This window comes from Tubulanus polymorphus, chromosome 3 (genome assembly GCF_964204645.1).
Source record: "Tubulanus polymorphus chromosome 3, tnTubPoly1.2, whole genome shotgun sequence".
NCBI classification, from domain to species: Eukaryota; Metazoa; Nemertea; class Palaeonemertea; order Tubulaniformes; family Tubulanidae; genus Tubulanus; species Tubulanus polymorphus.
The window spans coordinates 25694637-25714424 of record NC_134027.1 but is presented as its reverse complement, the minus strand read 5'-3'; the positions used below and the strand labels follow the sequence as shown (position 1 = coordinate 25714424).

Below are 19788 nucleotides of genomic sequence, written 5' to 3'. Positions count from 1 at the left end.
ACATGAACTACAAATGGAAAAACAATTTTAAAAAACATCCGAGAATTACATAACAACTTTGTTTATGATATAAAGTTCTGATCTAGGCCAAATTGTTTGAAGAGTGTTTAATGTAAAACAGGACCCAGTTCTGCATTTGGCGGTAAAGTTAGACTTCGCCCAAATTTGGGTAGTTTTTAAACACTGGTCTAAACATAATGAGTAACTGGACTCCCTTCGATCGATGAAGTGGGATTTGAAGTGGTGGTTAAGTTAAAAACAGGTAATTTCTCATCTTATGAGCAAAATATAATCTGCTTCATAAAATATAACAACAGCCATTTTGAATTATTTTCATAAGAGCTATTGGTCGACATAATATTCATATTTAGAGTTTGGCAATCGACCAATTAGAACTGAGAACATTCTAATTGATTCACAGCGAGCATGTTAAAAGATTACTGATTGGTCAATGTACTGTGAGGTGTTACAGCTTACTTGTTATATGTTAATTTATCTCTAATTGGTCAACATACATTGATAAACCAATCAGAAACAAAAATTGAGTTCTGATTCACATCCAATTCAAAATAAACCGGATAATCTATATTCAAATTTGTGAGTAAAATATGCAAATTTATTCAAAATGGCCGCCGTTATTCGAAGGAAATATTTAAGAAAGAATTCATAAATAATCGCATTAGCTCAGTGCACAACATTACTCATTATATAGTTGTTACCTTCTTCATCTTCAGGTGGGTTCGAGCCCTTTTCCACTGGAAAAATAGACCATAACTTTTTTGCTTAGACTACATCCTTTTGGCTTTGGCTACTATCGAAACCCAAAGCTATTCCATGCTGCAGCGGCGAGCTATACCCGGTCTACATGCACCCCTAACCACCGACAAGGGAGAATTTTATCGGGAATCGTAAGCAGACGGAAAAGTCTGCTCAAGGGATCGTCCCGAAAACGTAAATCTACCAAGGCCGATGATGCATTTAATCCAACATACTCAAAAATCAAAGATTACCTTTAGAATTGTCCTGTCGAGTGTATTTGTGACGAACTTTTGAAAAAAATATCAAACAATTATTAAAAATACTTCTAAACTCCTGTTTATTCATATTATACGCAGCATTTGAATTAAAGCTCTTGCGCTTTAAAAACAATAATAAATATTGTAATTATCAACTTTTTTTTCGAAAAATCAAATATCGATATAACGAATATAGCAATGATATAAAATGATGAATTTATTTACAAGACACCAAACATTCACAAAAAGAACATCAATGCATATATTTAAGGGGTAACTGCACGACATGAGGGAGTGTGCTCTTCACTAGCGCAAAAGATCCCTTTCTAAAGTTCATTTCGCGTACATCAATATTTCAGATTTGAAAATGATTTTTTTTAGATTGCAGAAGTGAGGCAATCAAAAATTAAAGCCCTATTTCTATTTCTAAATCTAAAAGTTAATTCTCCAACCACTGACCACTCGAGCGAGTGTGATGCTGGCCTCTTGGTGTCGGCATTTTCTCCGCCAAAATTTCACTACGATAATGATATAAGATCCCACACAAAAAAGGCAAAAACAGAGTTCGAACATTTCTTTGAGCTAGTAGTTTTTTTCAACATTCCAACTTCATCCTAATAGTTATTATCTTCCAGAATACATGAAATGTTGAATAAACTACTTGCTCAAGGAAACTTTTCACCATTTTTAATGTGCGATTTTATAGTATTGTCACAATATGGACTCAGAATGTTTCATCAATGGTTTTCGCTAAGACTAATCTACCTAATGCAGTCTGTTGTATCAAAGCCAAATATAAGCTTATATTTTCATAAAACTTTTCAAACAATTTCAGCCACCAAAACCTATGTGCTTGTTGTTGGATCAAAGCAAATCAGCCTTGAAGAAGTTTTTTTCGAATGCTTAAGTTTTTCTCAATTCCACGGTAGTTAGTAGTCAATAACATCTACGAGGCTCGCGGGGCGCAGGTGCGAGGGGAACGTACACTCAGCTCTGCAGCATAGTTATAGAATCGAGAATCGGTGAATATTCAAAACAAGCGCAAAAAACAAACTCGACAAGTGTGTAATTTCTTTCTGACTAAATTAACGCCACGTTCGACGAGAAAGTGAGAAATTTTCACAGCAATCAACGACGCAGTGATCTATATTTTTGATTATCAATTATCAATTATCGATTAGTAAAATGCAGCCACTAACATGACAACCTTGGGCCTCAGTTGCTCTAAAGTTGGTAAAAGAGAACTGGCGGATAAATACCATAGTAACAACGAACTTCGAATTGTCACTTTGTCAACTATCCATTGGTTAACTTTAACCAACTTCTCAGCAACTGGTCCCTTCATGCAAAAACACAGCAGTGGTTTTAAATGTCACAAGTTTAGGAGACACTTTTTGGTTGGTTTTTTTCAAGCAGCCCGTCTTAAAGACGGATGCGTCTGTTGAGTGCACGTCGGTCATGAAAAACAATGATCGCGGTTTTTCGAGAAATTAAAACGGAACCTCAATCTTAAAATACTGAACCCGGTTCGGCAGTTCTGAGGAGAACCGTGGAACTGGATCCAATATTTGAATTGGTGTTCGTTGTTTCATTTCTCTAACCACATGTGATGACTGCCATAAACTACACACAAATAATCGGTCGGTACTTTTCAAAGCAGTGGTCACTGAAATCCTAGTGGTGAATGAATGTACAATTCAAAACGTAAAACTTTATTGTGTACATGTACAATAAGAGTTGTAATGTAAATTTTGCTTTTTCCAGAGAGAATTTTAGTTAGGTCTTAATTTTTTTGTGCGCAAGGTTTACTGCTCATTGTGGCTTCATACCAAAAATAAAATCAAGATCATCAGCAATTAAAGTTAAAATTTAGAACTTTAAATAAAATCACTACTTTTAGTAAATATCCACGTCACTATTTTGAGAAATAACTATCATATTAATGGGAAACATTTATACACAAATTGAATATAACATTGACAAGTTAATTTATCCGATGCTAGACAAATAACTGCAATTTTCTAAAATAATAATCTCTTAATAAGAACATGTCACGCTCTAAATTCACAAGGATGAACTGGCACTGCTTTGAAAAATGTCGCCATGGTGACCAACTGACGAACATTAATTTTTTTTTGCGCGTAAAATATATATTAACAAACGAATATTTCAATTTCTCACCTTTGACGAAATCTTTGTACGCCAAACAGATCGTACGTAATCCGTCTGAGGCCATCGGCTCGATGACGTTCTGTATCATATCCTCTAAGTGATGATGGGTGAAAGGTCGTGGACGTCCGTCTGGCCCGAGTATAAACGAACATCTGGAGACGACGACGAGAAAAGAATCGAAATATTACACGAAAATGAAAAGATGACATTTTTTCGTAATTAAGGTGCCCGCTAAGTCTTCGTAAATCTAAGATTTCAATTTAAGTTGGGCATAGGTCGGCCTTGCGACTATCAGTGACTATTGACGTTATTCTCTGTGATCGCCAGTGACAATCGTGATGCAAAGGCCCGTCAACCCATATACCCTACCAGCATCACAAATAACAATGAGTCGCAAATCTTCTGTAATGCAATCATGTCACAGTCAACCTGTGTCCATTTGTGACCAGTTTTCTCCCCACAACGTTATACAATATAGACAGCTCAGCTGTTCTTGATGTATGTATAAGTGAATCTTGATTTTCTAAGTCGAATTTTCTCAGTAAAATGTCTCAAAATCCGACTTAATCATCGTCCAAATAGTCAATTTTGCCAATCCAAACCTTTCTGAATTAGTTTTTATCAAATAGTAAAATTTTCTACGCGGTAAAGTTCTCAATGTCTGATGACTTACTTTTTTAGTACGATTTCAGAAGCACCTTTAGTATATAACCGATAGTTATTTCCGTCGAGAGGCACGACCGTACTCATTGACTTTCTCACAGAGTTGAACGTGTAAACTTTATGTAACCGTTCCTCGGGCATCTCTTCTCGGATGGCGTGGTAATCCTGACCGAGTTCCATCACGAATCCGAGAAGGGCGCATTCAGTTTTGTTGCCGAGCTGTTTTGGTAGGTCTCCTTCAACTGCAGGTTTCTGAAATAGAGAGAAACAACAGAAATAGTAATTTATAATTGTAGTTCCAGTTCGGCCATCATTGTCACTATGAGTTATCTCGTAGTTACAGTTCAGCCATCATTGTCACTATGAGTTATATCATAGTTCCAGATCAGCCATCATATGTCACTACAAGTTATCTCATAGTTCCTGACCAACCATCATTGCCTCTATGAGTTATCTCATAGTTCCGGACCAGCCATCATTGTCACTTCGAGTTATCTAATAGCTGATCCGCCTGCAATGATTTTCAGAAAGAATGAAGGATATCATCTCATCGCAAGCTGGGACAAGCCGTACGGAGTGGACAACTTGTACAGTCAGAGCAGACAAGTTGTAGGCCTACAGAGCTGACAAGTCGTAGGCCTACAGAGCAGACAAGTTGTAGGCCTACAGAGCGGACAAGTTGTAGGCCTACAGAGCGGACAAGTTGTAGGCCTACAGAGCGGACAAGGCGTGAGGAGTTTACAGATCACTTACCATTACACGTGATGTATATCCGCTATTAATCGCTATTGATCTAATCAGAATTTGTCCGACTTCTTGCGGAATGCTGCTATAACTGGGCACTTCTTTATAATGCTTCGCTGCAAAGGAAAAATCGAAATATCATTAATAAATTTAAGTTTCCGATGAATTCCAATCAAATCCTTTAATCTTTAGGAGCCAGTTGCACAGTCGTGACTTAAGTCCAAAAGTGGTCTTAAATCTTAAGACCGGTCTCAATTTGTTAGAATAGCTATAGAACAAAGTTGGTCTTAGACTGGTCTTAAGTCTAAGCCATGACTATGCAACCGGTCCTAGGATCTAAGTTTTCAGAAAATGGTTACTCTAATCTATTTATCTATCTTTATCTAATACACATTTACACATTTATTTTATCCAAAAAAAAATAAGTTTGATGGATTACCTGCGATGTAGCATTGCACAACAGTCATTCTATTCGTGGTGAGAGTTCCAGTTTTATCAGAACAAATCGCTGTAGCGTTACCCATCGTTTCACAAGCGTCTAAATGTCGCACCAAGTTATTATCGTACATCATTTTCTACAAGAGTCAATTTATAAAATACATGTACAGTAGAACAGTGTGATGATACATGTACAGCAGAACTGTGTGATAGTACATGTTCAGTAGAACTGTGCGATAATACATGTACAGTAGAACAGTGTGATGATACATGTACAATAGAACTGTATGATAATACATGTACAGTAGAACTGTGTGATAATACATGAACAGTAGAACTGTATGATAATACATGTACAGTAGAACTGTATGATAATACATGTACAGTAGAACTGTATGATAATACATGTACAGTAGAACTGTATGATAATACATGTTCAGTAGAACAGTGTGATGATACATGTACAGTAGAACTGTATGATAATACATGTACAGTAGAACTGTGTGATAATACATGAACAGTAGAACTGTATGATAATACATGTACAGTAGAACTGTATGATAATACATGTACAGTAGAACTGTATGATAATACATGTACAGTAGAACTGTATGATAATACATGTTCAGTAGAACAGTGTGATGATACATGTACAGTAGAACTGTATGATAATACATGTGCAGTAGAACAGTGTGATGATACATGTACAGTAGAACTGTATGATAATACATGTGCAGTAGAACAGTGTGATGATACATGTACAGTAGAACTGTGCGATAGTACATTTATACCGTATAAACAGGTACAGTAGGAGTAAATTGTACAATGATATGATCATCCATGACAAAATGTGTGAAATTCAGTTAATAAGTAATTTTATAGTAATACTTGTAGAGTAAAAATTTAAGATATAAATGTATTTTTAGTTGTGCACAGTTAATTTGGTATGGCGGTGATAACAAATATACAAAGGCGATTATTTCTTGTAATATACATTTTATGAAGTATCTGCCAATATTGATAAGGACAAAGAACATTTTGTGAGGGTAGAACAAATACAAAGTAAAGTCAACAAGAGCTAAACTCATCGTCTTGTCACGGGCAAAATAGTAATAGTCATGTACATGCGGTCATGTAAATACAATTGCATACATGCGGTGTATTTACGATAGCGTTGTTGATTTTCGGAAGTAAAATTCCTGCATTTAATGATTCACTGCCCTCAGAGAGAGAGAGAGAGAGAGAGTGGTACACACTTTACTGAGAACTGAACAAACTAACAATAATCACAAGGCTGAATGTATTTACACAATAAGATTGCGACACTCTCGTAGTTAATGGCAGACGTCCACCTCGATATATACATACCCTAACTGAGTACGCGAGCGCTAATGTGACAGCTAGTGGAAGCCCTTCTGGCACCGCTACGACGAGAACTGTAACACCGATAATGAAATATTTCACAAACTCCTGGATGTAGCGAGCGCTCCATTCTTTTTTACCGATGGCGAATTCAGTGACGCAAAAACCGACGATCAGAATAATGACGGTCAAAACAGCCACGGCGGTTCCTGTAATAATAATAATAATAATAATAATAATAATAATAATAGTAATAATAATAATTTATTTCTGAAAAGCTCATCACTTTGAAAAAATCTCAAAGATCTTGACAACAATTTTAATTAAAATTGACACAATTCGTAGAACACTTTGTTACTTCATTTGTCTCACGATCTTAAACGCACTCAGGTCGACTACGACTTGATCATCGCCGAGTCTATAGGTCATGTGACGCAATACTCGTTGCTGATTGGATACGACAAGGTAAAGATCAATCGTAGGGAATAGAACTTGTTCTATCTTACGAACGGTCCATCGCGGCAGTTTTTAGAAAATCACAGGCTTGACTGTTTACGATCCAACGATCTGGTCGGATGTTGAGTTAACCTGAGTTAAGCTTTAAGTAGACGAGTAACCTGAATGAGACCACAATATCAACTTACCTCCATAACCGATTTGAATCGCTAATTTTGTCAGTTTCGCTTGTAGAACTGATTTCTCTTTACGTCCGGACGATTTCTTCACGACCGGTTCCGGCACTTCCGTTTCCGCGATTTCCTCTTTGTTGTTTTCGTCGATGTCTTTTTTGCCGTCGTTGATTTTGACTTCGATTTCGTCGTTATTGACGGCTTTGTTTGTCCCGGGCGCATGCGAGTTACCGGTCGGTCCATCGGCGTCTAGAAAAAACACCGACAAAAAAAAAAAATGAAAAACAAAATTTCATTTATTTCATATCAGTTCTTGATCTAAAGTATTACTATAGCTCATCTATACTATTTAAGATATCTACGATTTCGGCATGCAACTATTTTACTTCGTAATTAAGAAATATCGATTATCGAAATTAATATTTGCAAGAAAAAGATTAGGAATTTTTTTTAAAAAAAGATGAAAATTTTCGACGAATAATCAATCATATATAAAACGAATAACTACTAACAGAGATGAATATACAGCTAGAAAGTGAATTTCTCGAAAAAATTTTCAGTGAAAAATTTCTATACTATACAAGTCAAGTGTCGGTTTCCGTAGACAAATATTTTGGACCTGGTTCCACAGACAAGAGACTACTTAATTCAATTGACGAAAGGCCACAATATGAAGAAAAACTAAGAGAGTATTTTGTGTTTCATCTCAGTTCTATAAACCTTTTTCATAACTGATAGAGTTTTGAAAAATTTTTCCAAAAATCAATTTCAAAAATGGCTCGTATAATTGAGTCAAACCGTCAAATACTCTCTTAGCTTTTTCTTCATGTTGTAGATTTTTTCTTCCAACCAATTCAACAGTTCTGGGTAAAAATTTAATTCTTTAACAGTCGAAACATTGAAAATTAACTTATCTCACCTCGAACTAGTGGAACCAGCTCCTGTTGTCTGTCTAAAACCCACGAAGACAAATCATGAAATTTCGACTCAGAATTTAAGAGCCAATTTTCTTAACTGATTCACATCCGAAATAGTTGTGACAATAACAGAGGTTTAAGAGAGAAAGTAGGTAAGAGAGCGTTTTCGGAAATGAAGCAGTTTTGAAAATGGCTAATTACATCTCAGTCGAAACTTCAAGACAACTCTTAAACTTTCGTATAGTGGGTATTTTGAGATATAAAACACAAGTGCCTTGAATTGTATAGCGCGCGATTTTAGCAGTCAATCAATTTTCATGGATATTTCTTTACTCTTTCCATAGTTTAACATGCATGACCTGGACGAGGCATTGAATCATTTGCAATCGAAATGGAACAGTTTGAAAACATATCGGAAATGGCTGGCGTTGTAAGCAATAATGGACACTCATCACACGAAGCAAGTGTAGGACATGGTAAAACCTGAACTTTTTTCATATATGCCCACATCAGGTCGGATGTACTTAATCATAGACCAAACTGGACTGTTTACTAATTTGAGGGGTCTGGCCCGAATTGTATTCTATTGGGCAATATATATACCATGCAGCTCACAAATAAAGCTGATGCGTACAGAGTGCTCCAAAAATATCGGGGAAGCCAAATATATCTTCGGATTATGATATAAAACATACATCGTTTAATGGTAGTGGACATTTTTTGTTGTTTGGTTTTGTTTAGTTGTTTTGCTAGCTCATTGACTAATACAGATATCTAGTTCTAATACACTTTGTGGTATGCTCATATATATCATTCATTCATATCAAAAGTCTTCAAATTGATCAGATTTAAACCCGCTTTATACAAAATTCAAAAGACTGAAAATGAAAATTATTTATCGTGACATAGTTATTTTTCATAACTGATGATGGCTTCTATAGAGCGCTCCAAACGTCATGTCTTTTCTTTATATCAATTTTTGATGAATAAATTTTATTTTCAATCGTTTGAATTTACATTTATCGGGTTTTAATCTTATATATTCTTTATATCTGAGCGTAGGTACACTTCAAATCAAAATTCAAATTGATCTATGTTTTTTTTGGGGGGGAATCCGTGTGATTTGTGATTGTGAGTAAATTATCGGCTTATGATGTGACTTTCTGAGGGTCGGTTCAGTTCAGTTCAGTTCAGTTTAATGCATGAATAAAGATCATCATCTATAATATTCAAATTAGTTCAATATCAATTCGTTTGAAGTTAAGTCTTAATTCACAATCGTGAATTCAACTGTGAGGGTTAGAATTGGGTCAAGGTCAGTTAGAAGTTCCAAACTGGTTAACTCCCAGTTAGTGGCAGTCTGTTGAACACTCAAGTTAGCTACCTCCAAAATGGATCTCCCCAGGTAGTGGCAGTTCAGCTAGCTCCAAAATGGACCTCCCAAGTTAGTGGCAGTATGTTGGGCACTCAAATGAGCTAGCTCCAGACTGGACCTCCCTAGTTAGTGGCAGTCAGTTGAGCACTCAAGTCAGCTAGCTCCAAAATGGATCTCCCCAGGTAGTGGCAGTTCAGCTAGCTCCAAAATGGACCTCCCAAGTTAGTGGCAGTATGTCGGGCACTCAAATGAGCTAGCTCCAGACTGGACCTCCCTAGTTAGTGGCAGTCAGTTGGTGGATTCAGGTCAGATAGCTCTACACTGGACATCCAATTTAGTGAGCTCGGGCCCAACACCAGACTTCCCCAGTTAATGACAAGTCTGCTGAGACCCAACCAGTTTTGGGTTTTGACAATGATATTGAGTAAATTGAAAATGAACCAATTCAACTAAAGATTCAAAATGGGGACCGACTCCAAGCGACACATCATAAACCGGATGGATATTTGATATTTGATATTTGATATTAGTAAAGTTTTTGATATGAATGGACAAAATGGTGAAGTAGCAACTATAATTATAATGAAGGACAGTCTAGTACCGAAGTCCAGCCATCTGGACGGGTAAATAATCTCGTCTGAAATGATAATAGAGATAGTTGCTATTTTTAAGAAATTCCACACAAATTTTCGACAGTTTTACGAAGGACATTTTGAGCCGTAGAGGAACCGTTAACTTGGTATCAAATGAAACATGAAAACAGTCAGTACTGAGACGGCTAACTGTGATTACGCATATACCTGACGAAGCTACTAAACACTAGCAGCTTGTATTTCGAATAAAATCAGTTCACCTACGCGGTACTATCTGTTTTGATGTTTAAAAATGATATCTCGATATAATCGATAAAAAGGCTGAATATTGTTTGATATTGAGATTATCTCGTGAAACTTGCCTTTCCATTTCATACACATTAAAAACATGGAATGAACAACATTCGTGAGAAACATTGAGAATTGTGTTTCGTCGTCCAAAACTTTATCGAAATTTCTAAATTCACATTTCACATTATTTCTTTATCCATACATGGTCATTTTGTCTCGAGTTTTTTTTGTTTTGCGGAAAAAAAGAAATAGTATATCATTCATCGAGTTCACTAACGTCTAATTAAAACAGATCTAAATTTCTAACGTCTGTTTCAACTTGTTTGAACAGACGTCTTGTGCCATGATTCAGTCAGTTTTAGTTGTACACACCTGATATAAGTGTTAAAATGATCAATACAGCTGGACAGCTGAACTAAAACATTGATTTTTAATCCATTTTACGCTGTATTGAAGGATTGATAAAAAGTCTCCTTTTACTGACTGACAAGTTGATTCCGAAAAAAGAGACTCCAGTTTTTAGATAAATCAACTTACGCAATATGTTTTTCACGAACTGAAGTTATTTTCAAATCATCAAAAACTATGGTCTGTAGATGTAGACATTGGAAATAGTTATGGAGTCACTTTTCTCCGATTCAAGTGATTTGAGTAAAGGGAGACTTTTTGATAATCCTTCAATGCAGAAGTGAAAACGGATTGAATATCAATGTTTTATTCAAGCTACCCGTCTGTGCTGGTTGAAGTAACACCAAATATCAGGTATGTACTATTAAAACTGATTGAGTAATGGCATCCGACGTCAAATCAAGTAGAAATAGACATTACAAAACGAGGACATCTTTTTTTGAGTAGCGAAATATGATAGATGAAGAGGAAGTATATAATAGCGTTGTCATCATCATCATCATCATCATCATCGTCGTCGTCGTAAAAAGCATCGATTTGGAAAAAATCACGACAGTCGAGAGCGTTTGAAATTATCGTCACGACAACGACGACAAAAGCGGCCGTCATTGTTCGCGATGATCGAAAAACGACGGATGTGTTTTAAAAAAAAGTGAATTTCTGTGCTTTTATTTCTCCCACCGCGAGAATCGAACATCATCGATATCGGGATAGTTAAAAAACAATGTGATTGAGTACCGTGAGTATCCCGATACCGTGAGTACCCCGATACCGTGAGTGCAATCACAATTCAAGTGCACCACTCGATTTCACTCGAGATGGATTTCATTTTTTAGAGATATATCCGTTCGCAGAAGAGCAAATAAGAATACGAGCGTCAAAACGCACCATGAAAAATATTTAAAAAGGTTTAAAACATCAAAAAATCTGTAAAAAATCTTCAAGAACTCAGAATTTTCTGTGTATCAATAGTAATTAAGGTTTCTTATCCAATGAGAAACTTTTATCGCTGTTCATCGGATTTTTTGGTCGAAAATAGTTGTGTGCAATAGTTAAGCATGGCTGAAGGGTAGGAGGACAATGGCCTTCAGATCATATCTTCGAAAAGGTGGCCGAAGATCTGAGGTCAACCCACTTAAACATATCATGTTCATCTGCCAGAACATATAATAAACATGTCATATATCGTAGGTAGTCATTCCTTGAAAACGGTTTTCAGTTAAAAAACCGTAAAATCATGAGTTCTAAATAGATTTTTCGACGTTTTAAAAATTTTTCTAGTTTTTTCGTTGCGAGTTTCGACAAAAGAGAAAAAGATGATTAGTGAAAAGCATGTTAACACGAATACATATATGACATATAAAAAACATGAATTCACAAACAGTGCAAAACACATAGATCTAAACAAAAATGATTAAAATCAAGATAATCATGTTTATCGGTGCGTGTGGAAATGGTTTGATGTTTGTGTCATGAATCAGTCCTGCACTGAATTCCAAATTTCCGATTTTTTTTTCCACATACAGAAATACTTATTCCAGCTACGTACGAACTACAGTCGACTCTGCCTTATTCAAAATTTATTCGGGAAAAACCTTCTATTTCGCTAATTCTCAGCATCCTGTCGACCCAGTGGAATATATTCCAAGTACGGCAGAGTTAATTAGCAGCCATCATCAAGTGGACAGCCACAATATTTCAGCTTCGAACTTGTTGACATCATCACCTCTTTACCAAACTCAATTTTTCACTCCTCAACCCACCGAGTGCTGCCACTCAGGCGTACAAAAGCGATAACATTTGGGATTTTCTTTTTCCCGATTTAGGGGAGAGGTCAAAGAGGAACCTGCAACCAAAACATTCCACTATCACCACCATTTGAACCAACGAACACCGAGTAAATGAAAGACCGATGATCCAAACAAACCGTTCGTCCGGTCAGTGCACATCTGTTTACTACACAGAAATTCACTACTGAGATACCAAATATCAAAATTCTATACTCAAATCAATGCAGGACTGCTTTATTTTGTAGATATTGTTTTTTATAATTTTTTTCTTTTTGTGCGAGAATGTGAAGATAAGATCAGAGAAAATTTTATGTATTTCAATCTTCAGTACAATTAATAATAGAAAACAGCAGCAACAGCAGCAGCAGCAGCAGCAGCAGTACGGAGGATTAGAGGACAGAGATTCGAAACTTTATAGCGAGATAAACATTAACGAACATGCAAACATCGAACATAATAAGATCAAAAAACAGACTTAAGATTTTCTTCACAAAATGTTTCATGAAAAATATGAAATAATGGAAATAATTTTTCCCACCACAAAGAAGCTGTCAAGATACAGCGCCGAGTAACAAGTATTTCAAAGTGAAAATAGATGTTATTTCCTCATGTTTTTCTATCAAGATCACATGGATTACGTCTCGAGTGCGCGAAACAAAGAAACAAAATAATAAAGAAGGATGAAATTGACACGTAGAATGAACTGAAGGCTAAAAAATGAAGATAATTTTCTGTCACTTCCGCCGAGGGAGAGATGAACAGAGATTTCAAACCTGGTAGATTCGTAGAAATGATTTTCACATGAGAAAGAATGTTAATAGAAACAGAAAACGAAGAGTTTCATGTTTAGAAAGATCGATCGAATGCATGTTTGTCTCGATCTCGTTTTAATTTTCATCTTTTTCAATACGAAATCCCGGCTTAATCCGGTTCAATTCAATTCAATTCAATTAATTCAATTCATAGGATTGAATGTGTTCTCAGTTCATTTATACTTTATAAAGCCTAGAGCACACAACATCCTGAAACATGAAACAGAAACACTTTTCTAGGTTGCTCCCAAACACATTCCCAAAAACCGTTGTTTCTTGTTTCAGAGCGATGCACATAGTCGCGAAACAAGTCAGAAAAGTATTTTCTGCTTAGTGTTTCTTGTCTCGCAAACGTGCTTTAACCAGGGCATGGATTAATTCCAAAAATGTCTTAAATCATTGGACTAGTTTTAAGACATTTTAAAAATGTCTTAAATCATTGGGCTAGTTTTAAGACATTTTAAAAATGTCTTAAATCATTGGGCTAGTTTTAAGACATTTTAAAAATGTCTTAAATCATTGGACTGGTTTTAAGTTGTTACATTGGCTATAAAACTAAAATGAGCTTAGGACTGTCTGAAGTAGCTAGACATTTTAAAAATGTCTTAAATCATTGGACTGGTTTTAAGTTGTTACATTGGCTATAAAACTAAAATGAGCTTAGGACTGTCTGAAGTAGCTAGATTGGCTATAGAACCAAAATCAGCTTAGAACGGACTTAAGTTGTTAGATTGGTTATAAAATCAAACTCAGCTTAGACTGGTCTTTAAGTTGTTATATTGACTACAGAACCATTCTAACAACTTAAGACCAATCTCAGCTCATTTTGGTACAATAACCAATTAAACAATTTAAGACCAGTCTAAGCTTATTTCGGTTCTATAACCAAAATAAGTTAAAAACCAACAACGAGTAACTACCAACTATTTCGATTGGTAGCAAGTCGTTTAAACTTTGATTTACATTAAGCTAGATTCAGATTAAGCTCATAATACAATATGATCCGGATTAAGCAGGATTAACGCTCAGTGAGTACGGTGCATCGGTTCGAAGCTAGTGTGTGTATTATATGTGTGTGGGTGTATTGATTTTTCGAAATCATAATTATATTTTTCAAAATAAACGATAATGAAAATAATAACATTCAACGATGATTATCCGCATTATATCGATAATTAATTATTAATCAATAATTAATAGTTATAGTGAGTGCAACATTACACCAAAAAACATGACAAAAACCGAAGAAGCTAATAATAATAATTATAATATCTTACAAACGTTATAATATATATAGATATATATATATATATATATAAACTACGGCAACATTTTGACGACAATTATATCTATCTTTGTTTTTTGTAGCTCCCAGAAACATCATAACAATTTCAATGAAAAATTCATTTTCCATGTCAAAATAACTCACTCATAAAAATAATTTTCAAGTAGATTTATCATTCTTTTTGACAGCCGCTGATTTTCTGAGGGAAAAATTTTCAGAAAAGTAATTACTATTTACGTTTATTATTCTTCGTGATGGCGGCTTGTTTCACCGAATGATGAAACCGCAAGTCAAGATAGCCGATAGAAAAAGAATTATTCTCGAGCGCGAAAATGATCGTCTACATTTCCGGGTGCTAGGAAAAATGTAGATACAATTGTCGTCAGGATGGCGCCGCGATAAACAGCCAACCAGATGCAGTGTTGGTGCACGTGCGCCGGTTGTTGCTCGGTTAAAAAATATATATACGTCACAGGTAAACCCACCAGGTTTTGTATCAACTTCGCTAGAAAGTACTATTAATGAAGAGAAAAAAGAAAAAAGAAAAAATATCGTTGTTGGACATATGATCGAAACTAAAAATGTCAGTGCGTCGCGCGACAAGCTTTTCTATAATAGAATATACGTATCAATAATAATATAGACAAACCACTACTAAATTGTGTTAATGGGGCGTATAATGAATTGAGGGGTCTATTTCATTGAAATTAGTCAGGAACCAGGGGGTACACAAGTTTCACAGTTATGGTATATGATCAATTTGACAATGAAATATTTGGAAATAATCAGATCTTGTCTTCTAACTTTAGGGTGGCCACTTTCCACCCATTTACAAATTCGCTGAATATTCCCTGATTTTTACATGTGATAACACAAAATTCCCCGAGTGAATCGGAGAAATTTCTAGGTTCTTAAAATGTTACGATTCAATTATCTTTCATTGAATCATGTACTGATAAGGAAACATGTGGTCAATAGCATTATCCGAATTCCCTGAGATTTCCATGATTTTGGTAAAATTTGTCAAATTCCTTGAGTTAACCTGATTTTTTTTCGAATCTTTTTTATTTCCTGATTTTTCCCGGTTTTGCAGGTCAGTGGCCACCCTGAACTTGGTCTAACATCAGAAGTAGCCTACACATCCAAAATAGGTCATAAATGACCTATGTACTGGACACATGGTCTGAAGAATCTGCGGTGAAGGCTAAGGGTCTCAAATCATGACGAATAACGTTAGCCAATTTTCAATGAAACAGACCCTCGAATTATAAATACATCAGAATAGACAATTCTAGGGGTGTTTTCCGATGGTAGGGTGCGAATTTCCTCTTTAAATAGGGCACCATGCATGGAAACTGAAGTATCCTGCGGCATGCTATTATAGGAACCAAGAGATCGGACAGACGCGTGTACCATACACAGTAGAACAATAATCCCACAATACAGATATTCGTAATCCTACTGGCCGAAAATACATTTCAAAATTCTAAAATCTTTACTTCAATTGTCTTATTTTTCTATCATTCATATTTTGCTTCAGTACTGCTATTGTGGGGTTATTACTTCATTATTGTTCACATAGATAAAAGGAATTTATTATGACCTTCATTTCAACTTTTAAATCACTATATTTGTGCCTTGGTCTATTACTATGTCGTATATAACTGCCAGCAAATTTGTTTAAGTACTGAATGAATAGAAGTCTTAATTCAAACAGGTTAATTTAGTATTCGTTCTGCTGGACAGAATTCGTATTTTCAATTTGAGCGCTATGACCCAAACATACTTTTCATAAACTCCGGGTAGGGGGGTTGTTTAACAAATTAAAAGTCAGAGAAAATTTCGAGTTAAGAATTTTCAAGCCACGCAATCACTGGATGGGAATGTTTTTTCGAAATCGAACTAGCAGAATTTCAAAATTGTCAAAGCGCGAACCAGCATTCGCGATCAGGTGAATTCTGACTCTAATCTCTACACGTAAATCTTTATTACGATCTCACCGGACAATGAATGTCCAATTTTGGACCGGGATTATGAGATAAATTTCATAATCTATAAACGGAAGCGATAAAGGGCCTCGAGATGTCGCGTTCAAACTCGACAAGTCGTCATATTTATGTCGATATACCGCGATATATCGCGTCAAGTCGACACGAATAAGTCGACATATCGTGACGTTTTCACGACAAATTTCGCTTTTTCGCCCATTTTCCACGGGACAAACCGTCATTTGAAGACATGTCTAAATGTAAGATGAGTACACCAGTAATATGACGACTGAGTTTCAAGTCGTCATGTATATGTCGACTTGTCGCGAGGAAAGTGGTCGAGAAAGCGAAATTTGTCGTGAAAACGTCACGATATGACGACATATTCATGTCGACTTGACGCGATATATCGCGATAGGTCGACATAAATATGGCGACTTGTCAAGTTGGAACGCGACAACTCGAGGCCCCTTATCGCTTCCGTAGATATATTTCAAAACTCGGCTGAACTTGATGAATTTTTTCTTTTTAAGGCCTATTCAGTATCGAACGAATAACGAAGGCTTGGGCATCGGTAAAACGAAAGCAAAGAAATTATTTGAAAAAATAAATAAAAATAAAACACAACTAGAAGATAGTCAGCTTTGAAGAATTTACAAACAAAAGCCCCGGGTTTGAATTCAATATTCACCACATGTCAAACTACAATACAGGGGCCGAATCACCAGTTTATATAATCCACATACCTAGAGCCCGATCTAGAACGCATGACATATGATAATAATCGTTGTTGCAGTTTTATTCTTTATCTTTATGAAATTCTCTCGATTTTTTATTTTCTTTCCTTTTTTTGGAAAATCAGAAATACTCGGGTCGCAGAAAATTTTACTTTCAACGGAAAAAATCTCACACGTTGAAAGATTTAGCAAATCTTATTTTCATTTCCGGAAATCATTCTTTTCGAAATTGAAAAAATAAATAAATACATATGACAAATGTATGAAATCGCGAAAAAAAAATTTAAACTTTAAGTTCAAATGAGAAATTAGGTATCAAAAATTTTTTCAAACAATTTACTTGACCAGAATTCATCGAAATGCAATAAATTTTCAAAACATTTTTCGTAAGCTAAACATATGAAAATTTCAGGCTAACAACTCAAATGGTTAAAAAAAATTGGGTCGCAATTTAAAGAAACAAAATTTGTCAAAAATGGAACGGATTTTCAAAAATGGAAATATCGTTTAAAGTTTCAATGTATAATTGGGTCAATAGCTCGTTTCCAAAATCAGAAATAACCGAGTCACGGAATATTTCCGCGTCGAAAACCTCAGCGAAACAGTTAGCAATTTTTGTCGATTTTAATTTTCGTTTTCCAGAAATCTTTTCTTTATAAGCGTTCTCTGTGGCAGAAACATTTACATCGACGTTCGATAAATATAAAAAATACACCGAATAAAAATAATCATAATAATAATAATAATAATAATAATAATGATAATTATTAGAAATCATCGCCGCCATTTTCATCATCGTTTTCATCGCGAGCGAGAAAAACGATGATGAAGAATGGCGAGATGACGAAAATAAGGAAGGCATGAAAATGAGTAAAGACTTACATGGTACACTTTGTCCTGTTTGTTTTAAAGGTTGTTGTTGATGCATGCATGAAATGAGATATAATAATATACACACATTGCATTAGTCATTATATCATATTAAATAAATAAAACTCAACAAATTATCATTCGTAAATAAATTAACGGATAAATAAGATGAAATAAATTATGACTTAAATTCATTTTGTTTCATAGTTCTTAATCATAGAACTAGTAAAGTTTTTAAAATTGCAGACCACACGCCTTAAAGTTCCATTAGTTAGGTTCACCGCATCATCACGACTAATAGAACTTTAAGTCATTCTACGGAAAAGGACCAAGTTCCACAGTTCTAACTGGTGCTTGCCGAGTAAGACTAATTTATTTTATCTGAAATCTACAAACTTTAATAACTGTGGACCTTGGTCTATGGTCGAGTTTCATGAAAAAGCTTAACTCATCCAAATCAAAAAAGTTCAAAAAGGTGCTTAGTTGGTTGATTGGCCATGGAACCAAAATGAACTTTCACCAGTTTTAAAATCTAATTGACTGCACTGAACCAGCCTCTAGTACGACTTATTATAACTATTGCAATTCAATTCAATTAATTAAATTAAGTTACTCGCATAAAATGACGGTTAAATATCTAAATGTTATGAATTCAATTTCAATTCAACTTTATTGAAATACGACGTAAACATATAGAACCAGACACCACAATGAAAACATACGACAACGAACAACAAATAAATATCAATGAATATTGGTGTGAAAGAAAGCTTGAGGAATACAGATTTCGATAAAATAATTTGCAGGGGCAGACCCAGACCATAGGAAAGGTAGTATGTACTATCGTAGTCAAGACATCGCTGCCTTTATTTAAACGATCACAGAATTTCTATACGTTTTGAGCCATTCGTCAGAGAAATGGGGAATAATTAGAGGGTATTTTGAGTCATTTAAAATCACAACCCGTGAGGTGAAACGTCAAACGTGTGTCAACATATCACGAATCGAACCGAAAAGTCTAGTGCTTGCTACCACTCTTCATCAGTCTAAAATGGCAAGTGAAATTTCACGTATCATTTAAGACTGAAGACCACAAAAATGGCTAGTGTGCAGTAGAATAGAATAGACAAAAGTCATGTGCAGTGGGTTTAACCCTTTCAGTGCGTTTACACTGTAGTGCGGTGTATAAATCGGTGATGGACTTTGGACTTTTCTAGTACACCGCATTACAGTGTATCCATGTAATAAGTGATTTCATATCTATCGAAAGATGGCAGCATCTGTCAAAGATAGTGAAATATTCGCAACTAACAATACATCGCACTACGGTGTAGAAGCACTAGAGCGGTATGTCCATCATTCAACAAAACGGGAGGAAATTTCTTAGATTTTCAAACCATCTTCCGCACTTTTGGATATCGCTTTAGGCAGCACTGAAAGGTTTAAGAAGTTCAGAAAAGCGATAGATTCAATGATCAGATTGTTTGGTTTTCAGGTATTCGCGTATTTGAATAATCGGCGGCTGATTTATAATGAAATACGACGCTCGTTATTTTTCGGATTATTTTTCCGGATTCCGCTGAAAAGATTCATTACGCTCGCGTTGTCACGGCGACAAAATAGCTATTTTAGATCGGTAACGGCAATTGTGGATGAATCGAGCGGATGGACGGATAATTAATAACGTCGCCGCGGATA

At 35.5% G+C, this 19788-nt stretch overlaps 1 protein-coding gene across 9 annotated transcripts in view; it reads right to left on the bottom strand.

Moving 5' to 3' along the window:
- Positions 1-19788, bottom strand: part of LOC141901324 (plasma membrane calcium-transporting ATPase 2-like) — a 106207-nt gene that overhangs the window by 17721 nt on the left and 68698 nt on the right. For 5 of the 9 annotated variants that reach the window (XM_074788490.1, XM_074788494.1, XM_074788493.1 and 2 more), the window contains 9 exons: positions 18103-18117; positions 14981-15010; positions 7040-7273; positions 6402-6604; positions 5035-5170; positions 4605-4711; positions 3862-4103; positions 3198-3340; positions 720-755 (listed from right to left, as the gene is read on the bottom strand). In XM_074788490.1, the coding sequence (XP_074644591.1) occupies positions 720-755; positions 3198-3340; positions 3862-4103; positions 4605-4711; positions 5035-5170; positions 6402-6604; positions 7040-7273; positions 14981-15010; positions 18103-18117 (1146 nt within the window). The remainder of the gene's footprint in view (positions 1-719; positions 756-3197; positions 3341-3861; positions 4104-4604; positions 4712-5034; positions 5171-6401; positions 6605-7039; positions 7274-14980; positions 15011-18102; positions 18118-19788) is intronic. The other 4 variants (XM_074788496.1, XM_074788498.1, XM_074788497.1 and 1 more) reach the window with 3 other exon arrangements.